Genomic DNA, 12,144 nt, shown 5'->3' with positions numbered 1-12,144 from the left:
CCAAATGAGAATACTATCATTTTAAAAAGTCAATAAAAAGTTAAATATGCCCTCTATATGTCAGTCTTTTGTATTACTTTTTATATACTGTGCCATTAACCTTTCTTTTTTAAGCATAAACTAGTCTTGTACAAATTCAGTTTGTTCTGCTTTTTATTATATTCTGCTGAACTGCAAAATTTAACTTGTTAGAAAGTCTTTAGGACCTCCTGGATCTCCACTAGGAGAGTCAAGTTGACTCTCTTTATCTCTTTCTTGTATTTTTGAAAGCTTGCTTTCTGGTAACAGTAGAATGTTAGAGATATTCCCTGGTTTTCCTCTGCCCCAATTCATCTAACCAAGTATCTTTCAAGGAATTCTGGTATCTTTTAGTGAAAAATGCCTGGAGTCTGGGGTTGCCTGTGAGAGTTCATTTTTGGGCAGAGAGTATTGCTGCCCAGTTGGGTCACTCTTAAATGTGACAGAAGTGTAAACTGTTTACTTTTAACCACATGAGTTTATATTTTAACATATCATGTTGTTACCCATTTTTTTTTTTTAAGAAATGTGTGGTTTTATTGATTTCCAAAGACTGACTTCTGTATTCACATGGTATGTTTTAAGTAATGATACTTTAGATTTAATTGTATCTAATGTCTTGTGATAAATACTGTCTTGTGATAAATACTGTTGTCAAAAAAAATGTTATTTTGACATTAATTTGACAGGATAAAATCTTTAGGGTAAAAATGGTGTAGAATGAATGAGATTTCCTTGATGAACCAAAAAGTTGAAAAAAACTGATCTTTGCTTTTGCTGAGGTTCTGGTAATTAACACAAACTGGGCTGAGATACCTGAATGTTATTTATGCTGAATTAGAATAGTAAGTAATAGGTTTTTTTTTTTTTTTTTTTTTTTTGGCCGAAGCCAAGTAGCAGGTAACACATTTCTTGAGCAGGCAAAATGCTTGGTTAGATCGTATTTGGGAACCAGTTTTTTTCAGTTACGATTATATGTTGTTCCATGCTAAGGAGCAAGAAACATCTTTAAGCAAAGTAGTGTTACTTTTGCCATGTTTAGATACACTTAAGATATTCTGCAGTTGAGATTATTTTGGAAAGGTTAATAATCTTTTGTTATTCTAATATGTATTCTAACATTTCATTAATTTTTTACAAAGGTAAGCTTTTGGACAAAGCAATGAACATACAGGTTTCATTTTCCTTTGTTTGGCTGTCATAGAGACATAGATCTCAAGAATTGAAAGGAATCATTAAGTTTAACTCACTTAACTTTTTTTTTGTAGAAGGGGGACTCAGTGGTCAGTGGCAAAAGTGCAGCGTGTTCAGTTTTTAATGTTTTCTTGATTCACAGTGATTGTTATAAATAGTAGTCATTATGTTACATTGTAAATATATACTTTAATAGCTATTTCTCAGAAAATTCATCTAAGCCCTTTATTCTTGGTACAAATATCTTTTTGTTGACATGTAATTTACTGTACTTTGTATTATATAACACTACCATTTTATGGTTGAAATTTCATTTTAGGAAAAAAGGGTACACTTCTCTATGTATTGGCATTGACACTGCTAAAACTAAGCTCTATTTGAGTAAAGCTAGCATTAAATATTACTTCTTCAAATACATTATTCAGATCTTATGTAATGAAAGTGCTTTTAGAATGTGTGGTATGCTATTGCCTGGGATATACCATTATATAATGCTATATATTTTTTTCCCCACCATTGCTTAAGAGTTCTTGAAGCCAGCATAGCAGAGAATAAAGCATGTTTGAAGAGGACACCTACAGAAGTTTGGAGGGATTCTCGAAACCCTTATGATAGAAAAAGGCAGGACAAAGCTCCCGTTGGGCTGAAGAATGTTGGCAATACTTGTTGGTTTAGTGCTGTTATCCAGGTAAGGATCTTTTTTTTTCAGTTCTTATTTGATATATATGATAGCAATGGAAAGTGGGTTGGTCGTGTTTAAGGTGTGTATTTTAAACATAAGTACAGAGAAGTTTCTAATATACTCTTTTGTCTAATGAACTAGCTTGGGGATTTCCGTATCCTTCTATCATCCTTTGCTTTTCATTTCAAGTATGTATTTTTAACAGTATATCATTACTTACGCCTTTCACTTATTTGGAATCAATGTATCCTCTCTTTTTGCTTTTAGGAATTGTTGGGTGGAAATACTTTTGTATATATTTCTCTGCAGATTTATGGAAGCATTGTAACCAAGTTTGAAATCAGAAGTGGCTTTTTGTGGGTCAGATCAGATTTATTTGTATATACTAGACAATGTAATTTATAAAATTATAGACAATATTTTTAACAAGAAGAGACATTTTATTTGAGGTTGGTATAGATTTACAAATAATTCTCAGTTTGCATATGAAATGATGTGAATAAAAATTGATAAATCAAGAATAACACATTGTCTTTTTACTAAGAAATCCCTAATGTTATGTTTCTTGATATTTGTATGTGTAGATATCCATCTTCTCAATTTGAAACAGTTTTATGTGTTAACAACTGTTATCAAAGCTCTATCATTCTCAGTTGATATTGATAATGTTATTCATCAGATTGCAAAACTTTAAAATTTATGAATAATATATCCTTAATTTTTATTATTTTTAGGAAAATGAATATTTTGTGTTTATTTTTATAAGAGAGTTGAATTATAGCTTATTTCATGTCCCTGATGAATGCTTTTTACTTCATTGGACATGCATGCTATTTTTTATATTCAAAACATATCTTCATTTTGTAACTTTCCAACCCTGTGTGTGTGACAGCTTAAACTTTCTTAAGATATTAAGGCAACTAACAGGTTATTCGGCTCATTTTCTACAAGTTAATTGTTTTGGCTAGTTAATCTGTAATTTTAACTTTTTTTATACTTCAGTGCTATAGTTTTCACCTTTTTCTTTGTTTTTGCTTCCGGTGGATACTACTGTATAATTTGATTTCCTTTGTTTTCTAGATTTATCTCACTCTTTAATAGGATGTTGTGCATACTCATAAGTAATATTCGATGTTACTGGATTTTCCAGGACAACAAGATGCTAAGAAATCTTAGCATCTTAACGTAAATGTATAGTAGTATCTTTGCTTCTAGCCTTGATTATGCGTTCTTTATTTACTTGTATGCCAAAAATAATATCTAAAATTTTGATACATTAGAGTTTCTTAGATCATCTCATCGCCTATTAAGAGATCTATTTGTTAAGAAGTTTTGTAGATGTTATAATGTAGACATCATTTTAAAATGTGAATTATAGTTTTAAAGTCCTTAACTGAGTGTTCATGAACATGTTTTGCTGCCTGTTTTGGGTCAAGTAGATGCTGTCTCAGCACTATTATGGCAGATGAATTGAGGGCCATTGATTAGAAGCTTTTCTTAGAAAAGTATAAGAAGAAAGTATTTGTAAATAATATTTGTTGTTTAGAATAGTTGGTTTTTATTTCTCCACCCTGTATTTGTAGGGAAGATCTGTTTGAAATGATAAATATTGGTATAGGGATAATGAACTTTTAATAGGACAAACTTCTTTCAGCACCTCAGTTTAAACTTGATACACTTACAGTCTATTTCTACCCTAAGTTTGCTGATCTTAGCTTTTCTTTTTTGCTTAGATTTTTTTTTTTTTTTATAACATGTTACACTGAAGCATTTACCACCTACTCTATTCCTTCACTTCCCTCCCTCCACAGTGACAGCTCCGTTCTGGAGGTGGAACATAGCTTTTTTTTTTTTTTTTGAGATAGAGGGAGTGGGCTAGAAAAAAATTGTCTTTTAAATAAATGCCTAGCTTATTTAAAAACTAGTAGTTTTAAAGTTTAGTGGCTGCTTAACTCCTAACATAGGCAAGTATAAAAGGGCTTGGGTTATTTATTTTTTTCTTTTGGTGACATCTGAACATCTAGGAGAAGTAACCTATAAGCTTAAAAATTCAGGTTATAATGGCCTAATAAGATACTGACTTTTGAGGGAGTGGAAAACACTAAGTATCAGATTGTAGAAAATGGTAGGTGGCAGAAACATTTGTCTAGAGATCACCTGAAGTTTTATTTTTTATGGTAATTTTAAAGTCTATTAAACTATTTTAAGTGGCTTTTAATTTTTATCTTTAGCAGAGTCTTTTAAAAGATTTTCTACCATTATTGCTTAACTCCTAGAGATAAACGAGATATAATACTTTGCCATCATAAAGGGACTTTTTACTTATGAATGAAAAGTTGGGCCAAAAGTATACCTTTGTGTTGGAGGTTTTGTTGTTTTCCAAAGTGAGTTGGAACTTACTCTAATTGTGAGGTAAATTTACTGTAACGTTTTGATTACAAAATTTTCTTGGGGATGGAATTTACTTAGTTGGTAGGGCTAATATGAAACAACTGGTAATTCTTTTTCTCATAAATATATTGACTGGTTATGGAAGCTTACTAGGAATATCACCCTTTAACTTCAAAGTCGATAGCTGGGGTAGGCTACAGCAGGTTTAGATAGCTTTGCATGCTTATTCTTTTAGAAAATGAGAGCAATATTTTGGTAGAAAGGGAGAACAGAGTGTAAGAAAGGGAATATTAACAAAGGGGAGATTGTATGGTAATGGCTTAAATAATCTTTTGGTTGCTAGCAACATTAGCCTGTCTTTAGTTTGGACCTCAGCCCCGCAGCTAGTCAAGATTATTTTTGTCCTGTTCACTTGGAACTTTTATTACAGTATGTTTTTACAATTGATCTGTTTTGTCATTCGTTATTGTTAATCTCATACTGTTCCCAATTTATAAATTAAACTTTATTGTAGTTTTGCAGGGAAAAAAAAAACATAATATATATGGGTTTCAGTACTATCTGCAATTTCAGGTATTCACAGGAGGTCTTGGAATGTATCTATCTTGGATAAGAGGACCTACTCTATGCCGAATTTTCCCATTATTTAATGCCTCTGTTCTTCCTCTACTACTCAACTGAAAACATGACTTCCCAGTTGCCAAATCTAAAGGTTATTTCCCTGTCTTTACTTTATTGGAAGAATGTGGCAGCGTGTCATAATACTGCTCACCTTGTTCTCCTTGAAATGTGCCAGCTATTCTTTGATGTACAGCAGAATCCTTTGTGGAACTTTGTATCTTTATTGAGAGTCTCCTGACATTGCTTTTTTTTTCTTTTTTTGAGATGGAGTCTTGCTCTTGTTGCCCAGGCTGGAGTGCAATGGCGCCATCTCAGCTCACTGCAACCTCTGCCTGCTGGGTTCAAGCAATTCTCCTGCCTCAGCCTCCCGACTAGGTGGGATTACAGATGCACATCACCACGCGGGCTAATTTTTATATTTTTAGTAGAGATAGGGTTTCACCATGTTGACCAGGCTGGTCTTGAACTCTTGACCTCATGATCCACCTGCCTTGGCCTCCCAAAGTGCTGGGGTTAGAGGCATAGGCCAGCCTGGCCTGACATTGCTATTTTTTAAAGTTCCACAATTTATTATTCCAATACACAAGTATGTTTGAAAGTCCTTGCTTTCTCCACTCCTTTTTCTTCTGTGATTTCCCTTAGTATTCTTTTCTCTTTCTCAAAACTCTTGTTTTTTTTTCTGTGACTTTTAAATGGTGCTTTCTCCCCAGGGTTCTGATCTTGGGCAACTGTTAATGTATTCATATCCCTTCTGGTTTATTACATCTACTCTCATTGTTTTAACCAGCAGTTACAAGACTATACTCCCCACAAGGGCAGAGACTACTTTCTTAGTGTCTGGTATATAGTAGGTGCCCCATAAATATTTGTTAAATTAATTATTTTGTGTGCTTATACTGTTTAATCTTTATAGATCACAAGATGAAATACTTTTCTACAGTTTCTGTTACCAGCTTTATGGTTTTACCTTTCATATTTAGGTTGTTAATTGATCTATGTAATCTGGCTCTATTTCTTTATATGTAGTTTTCTCAATACCCAGCTCTTGATCAAAACCTTGTTTCCCCATTGATTTGTGGTGCCACCTTTATCTTCTGTCAGTTTGGTTGACTCATCTTTTCTTTTTTTTGAGACGGAGTCTTGCTCTGTCTGTCAGGCTGGAGTGGAGTGGAGTGGAGTGCCATGCCATGGTCTTGGCTCACTGCATTCCGCCTCCTGGCTTCAAGCGATTCTTCTGCCCCAGCTTCCTGAGTAGCTGGGACTACAGGCACATGAGTTGCTGGGACTACAGGCACGCACTACATTGCCTGCCTAATTTTTGTATTTTTAATAGAGACAGGGTGTCACTATATTGGCCAGGCTGGTCTTGAACTCCTGACCTCATGATCCACCAGCCTTGGCCTCCCAAAATGCTGGGATTACAGACATGAGCCACTGAGCCTGGCCAGCCGACTCAGTTTTTCTAAGATTTAATACATTTTCACTTTCTGTGTAGTAATTTTTAAATTTTATAAACTGTGACCCAAGAAAGGAATATGCTGCATATTATAAAACCTTGTACATGTCACGTTTGTAAAATATCTACAATTAAAATTTTGCAAGAAAATACTCAGAATTTACTGAGTATGATACATTGTGATATTTTCCATTGTATTTTATCTAATTTTAAACAAATGTTCAGCATGATGATAGTAAATGGCTGCAAACTACGGTTCCAAAGACATACTCTAGGAAGCCTTTCCATGAGTATCCTTCATGTGCTCTCATTATATTCATGTGTAATCATTGTCACTATATCGTGAAGTTATCTTTCTATTATAATTGTATGTCTCCTTTCTAAGTTTCCTTGAACATAGAGATAATATGTAATTTCTTTGTTACTCTGTCACCTAGGATCTGATGAATAAATTTATTTGTACTCTATTTTCTGGAATTAATGATACATCTAGACAATTCATGATAAACATAGCATGTTTAAAAAGTTTTAGACTTGACATTTACTTACCCTTGATTTTGAGGAAACTGCTTAAGTGCATATAAAAAGAGATTTTAATAATGAGTAGTATTTTTAAAAAGTTGTCCAAATGTAATCTTGTGCAGTATCAAGTATTAAGAATAGTATGTCAAATACAAGAAATTTGACTTTTTCTCAGAAATGTGTCCATTTTGTGCTAGTTGTAACGATTATGTGTGTAAGTAGTATACAGTTGTCAAAATTAAATCTCTAAGACTAGTCATTTTTACATTCTGTTAATGGAATTTTCCCTCAGGTTATCTTAAATTGTTGCTCTTTTTCAGTCATTATTCAATCTTTTGGAATTTAGAAGATTAGTTCTGAATTATAAGCCTCCATCAAATGCTCAAGATTTACCCCGAAACCAAAAGGTAAAATTTAAAATATTTTTTTAGCAGTATATATATTCGATATGTTCTCTTATATGTGATTGCTTTTTGGACATTTATTTGGCTCATCAAATCTGAAACTAAAAATTTGAATGTCAATTCATTAATCTCAGTTACGATAGCAACTACCTATCTTTCATTAATATAAATACGATTTTTTTTTTACTTGTCTCAGTAATATGCCAATTTTTGGTGTCACTAGTAATTTTTTTTTGGACTGTCAAATTTCAGTAAACTTTATAGGCTACAATTTACAATTAAGGTCTTTCCTCAATTGTCTCCTGAAAAATTTTGTGGAAATCAGAATTTCTTTTCAATTGATTGTCTTGTGGAGCCCTTTAAAAATGAGTTTTGCACTCTTGTCTTTGGTGTACAAGTCTATACCTTCCATTTTGGAAGTAATATCATAGATAGGTAATATAAAGTGACAACACACATACCAGGGCCAGATTGCCTGGGTTTTAGCTATGGATCTAGAGCAAGTTACTTGCCTTCTCTGTGTTCCAATTCCTCTCTGTAAAGTGCAAATAATAATAGTAATTATTTCATAGAGTTGCTGTGAGCATCAAATGAGGTAAAACATGTAAGAGACTTAAAAGTGCTTGGTACATAGTTAAGTTCTAGGTGTCAGCTGTTGTCGGTTAAACGATAAGAAGTTTTTAAAGACTTAATTTAAAAAGGACAAATTTGCACACAGAGTTTATACAGAATGAAAAAAAGTTATGGAGAGGATGTAGTTGAGTGTAGGGGTTTAGTGACTGATATTGTCATAAACAATCTGTAGTCCTAAAGTAGACTTGTTGCAGAGACAAAGAAGTTAGTTTTAGGTTTCAGTTAACTGCTGAACTTTTTGTGACCTGTTGTTAGTAGGAGTGGTAAGTTATGTTCTCCTTTTAGCATTTAATTTTTAAAACCACTTATTCTATAAACTGTGAAACATTTATAATGCACACTAGTGGGAAGATAACTTGATTTATAACCAGTTTTTCAGGTTGTAATCTCTGGACTGTAAAGTGTCAGGCTGATAACTCATTTTCAAAAGGGAGTTAGGATCACCTGACAACCTCTTATGCCTCAAGAGAAATTAAGGAAAATCATCATGGTTTTTATATGGAACTTTTGAAGTATTGCTTTCTGTCATTGCAACTTGTGAATATCACGGTTCTTCTCTCTTCTCATATCTCAGTTAAAGTAAATGTATAATTTTTATGAAATAGTTTAGAATTATCATTTCTAGTTATGTATGTATGTATATGTGTCTTGACCATTTATGCTCCCAGATTTTAATGTTTTGCAGAGCTTTAACTTCTTCTTCACAGAGTTGAATGCGACCATGTTAGTTTGTAATCTTATTTTTAAAATAATTGTTATATCCATGCTTACATATCAGAACTAGTTGTGAATACTAGAGAAATGTATAATTCCAATCTTCAGCACCTTTTTAGAGAAGTTTGTTTCTTGCAATGGGTCATCCTCTCCATGTATTCTTAAGTAAATAAAAGAATTTCTCATTTCTTTTCTGAGACAGTTACTTAGAATACTGTGCAATTTTATGTAAAATTATTCCACAATGTGACTCTTCTTTAATTTAGTATAGTGACAGCAGTACATGATGTACCTTGACATCTTTGAAGCAAATGTGGAATTTATAGGTAGTTAACAGCCACTGAATGGTCCTGTATTCACTTGAGATGGTGACAACAGGTTTTATAAAAAGGTATCAGTGTAATTTGTCACTTATTTAATAATGAATTCATCTCCAACTCATGACATATCTACAGCTACATTCAGTTTGAACACTCCTGTGTTAAGATGCAGAATACATTTGGGATTACTTTGATCCATTCACAGAGATGCCATTTGTGTGTACTTTTAAACAGGATATTTTTTGCTGTAAAAATTGGCCACAAATATTACATATATACTGAGTGAGAGAAAGAAATGAATTATTTGAAATTAGTTTGTATTTTAGGTAGACTTAGCTATTTCTTGTAAAAATTGAAAGTAATTTTAGACACTCTTATTTATTTGAATTGTTTGTAATTTCAATGTCTAGGAGAATTGTGAGGTGCCTGGAAATATAATAATAGATCCTCAACGTAATTATACCCTCTCTTTTCACACAGATATACTTTTGACTTAAAATGTTACAAACTGATGGCAAAACATATTAAATGTTGAGAAAACAAAGATGTACACATATACTGTTTAGTGGAAATCATATAAACAGCTAAAGCCTTATTAATTGGAAGGTTAATTATTTAGTCCTGATTTAGGGCAAATATTTCAAGATAAACAATTATCTCACTTAGTGAACGTCATCAGAAGGAAATGGGTTTAGTTGAGTACCATACGATATTCTTGGAACAAATACCTGAAGGAATTTTGAATTTTGCAAATAAAAGAGGCATTCTGAGATTTTTGCCATTAGCCATGAAGCAGTAACAGGAACTGGATTTACGAGTCTCTGTACATTTTAAAGGATTCAAACATACAAAATATCTTTTCTGACTAAAATGGTAGAAATTAAAGTAGAAATCAACAACAGAAAGATATACAGAAAATCCCCAGATAGTTGAAAATGAAGTAATTCACCTCTAAATACCCCAAGGGACAAAGAACAAATCAAATGAGAAATTTCAGAATATTCTGAATGGAATGAAAATTAAAACATGACATATCAAAATTAGAGGGAGGAAGCTAAAACAGTGATTAGGGGAAGATATAGAAACCAGACATCTTACTAGAGAAGAAGAATGGTTTTCAGTTAATGATAGCAGCTTGTATATCAAGACATTAGAGAGTTAAGAGCACATTAATCTCAAAGCAGAAGTAAGGAAATAATAAAGGTAATAGAAATCCATGAACTAAGTATCAGAAAAACAATAGGGAAAAATTATGGAACCAAAAGCTGCTTCTTGAGATGATTGGTGAAATTGATGAACTTCTACGTAGACTAAGCAAGAAGGAAGAGGGGAGACATATTACAAATATAAGGCGTGAAAAAGGGAAACATCACTACATATTCTGTAGATAGTAAAAGGAGAAGAGTGAAGTATTAAAAACAACAGATAAATATCTTGAAAGTCATAAGCTATCAAAGCTCACTGGTGAAGAAATAGATAACCTGTGCTAGCCCTACATTGTATTAAAGAACTGGAACCCATCCACCAAAAATTCAACAGTTAATGAAGAAGTAAAACTTCTCAACTCAGGATTACCCTTAAACTAAAAGTAGGAAAACATATTTGAAGAAAACCACACACTAATATTTTTCATGAATATGGAAGCAAAAAGTTGTAGCAAATTTTTGAGAAATTAAATCCTGCAATCATATATAAACGATAATACCTCATAGAGAAGTGGGGCTTATCCAGGAATACAAAATTGGTTTAGCTTTCAAAAATAAATAGGTATAATTCACCATATCAATAGACTAAAGAAGAAAAACCATATTATCATCTCCGTAGATGAAGAAAAATGATTTGACAGAAAGCTACAATCTCATTTATGGTAAAATCTTCTAGAAACTAGGAAACAATATACTTTTCAAATATATTTCTCAGCAGAATTCCCCTAATTTCCAAAAATTATTACTTCCAACATTGTTACTGGGAATGTCTCAAAAAACTGCGTTGACAGATGCGGTGATAAAGGGATGGATCTCAGGAAATTAAAGGTACTTTTGGAAATAATTTTATGGATTAAAACTCATGGTGTTTGTACTTTTAAAACCTATTTCTGTAAGGCAGTATTTGGAACCAGTTTTATTCCCTCTTACCTATTAGGACTCTTTTTTGGAATGTATTCTAGAAGCAGTTCATTCTATGTAGATTATATTATTCTGGAGAGCAACTATGTACACCCCCATCCCAGACCCCTAGAATTTGACCCTAGAATTGTACAAATGTGTTGAGAATGCCAACTATGTAAATTCGGAATAAAATTATCATATTTAAATAGTACATTTAAATTTTCTCTGTTAAGATTGTTATTATAAGAACTAAATATTATAAGGTTTGCTTGCCTGGTTTGTTGTCATAAAACATTTCACTAAGTTATGTGAGTTACGTTATTTTTTAAACTTTTCCTTCTTGTTTTAAAATAGTGATTGATAGTGTGGGTTTTAATTTTTTTCTGGAGATTTTGCCTTAATGAACCAGTAAGAATTGAATGCCTACTTTGTGTAGTAAAAAGTTGTGGAAGAGTTATAGAAATTCTTGTCTCTGAGGGTCTTATACCCTTATTGAGAAACAAAAATAAGATTTCAAAGGAATATTTGGAGGATGATATATTAGTCTCCTGTTAGGATCTGGTCTAATTATTAATAAATTTAAATGTAATTGTGATTGAATTATGTTAAATATGTTTATATCTATTAAAATAGATATAAATGAGTATAAATAATTTTGTAATTTCTAGTAAATACATAAACATAATTACTATTTGTTAAATTTCTAATAATTGGGCAATGTTTTAATATTAGTCTAATAATTAAGATTGTCACGCCACAGTGACAGTTGGTGATTCATTGCTCACTGAAAGGCATTTATTTCAGTAGATGTGGAATTTGAAGGGATCGTTGGCTTGGAGGAGTCTGGAAAGGCTTCATGGAAGAGTAGAGATTTTTGCTTAAATGGGTTTATTGAGATAAAGCACTTAGAACAGTACCTGGCATGTAGTGAACACTCATTGACTGTTGCCTGTTATTATTGCTCTCAGCAGGAGCAGCTGGGCCTTGCTGAATGGCAAGTATTATAATAAACAGGCTTGAATGAGGAAGATATTCTTGGCTGAGTAGTGACATGATTTGCTGTGAATATGTGGCATTCATG

General features: G+C 32.5%; 1 protein-coding gene across 12 annotated transcripts in view; it reads left to right on the top strand.

Annotated features, from left to right (window-relative positions):
• USP25 (ubiquitin specific peptidase 25) overlaps positions 1 to 12,144 on the top strand; it is a 139,582-nt gene that overhangs the window by 56,699 nt on the left and 70,739 nt on the right. For all 12 annotated transcript variants that reach the window (XM_017539786.2, XM_037742518.1, XM_017539777.2 and 9 more), the window contains 2 exons: positions 1,738 to 1,900; positions 7,205 to 7,291. Coding sequence is in view for 7 of the 12 variants with exons in the window: in XM_017539777.2 (XP_017395266.1) it covers positions 1,738 to 1,900; positions 7,205 to 7,291 (250 nt within the window). In the remaining 5 variants the exon portion in view is untranslated. The remainder of the gene's footprint in view (positions 1 to 1,737; positions 1,901 to 7,204; positions 7,292 to 12,144) is intronic.

The sequence above is a fragment of the Cebus imitator genome, unplaced genomic scaffold, assembly GCF_001604975.1.
Source record: "Cebus imitator isolate Cc_AM_T3 unplaced genomic scaffold, Cebus_imitator-1.0 Scaffold7, whole genome shotgun sequence".
Taxonomy (NCBI): domain Eukaryota; kingdom Metazoa; phylum Chordata; class Mammalia; order Primates; family Cebidae; genus Cebus; species Cebus imitator.
Note: the sequence above shows the minus strand (reverse complement) of the source record. Positions and strands in the feature narration are given on the sequence as shown.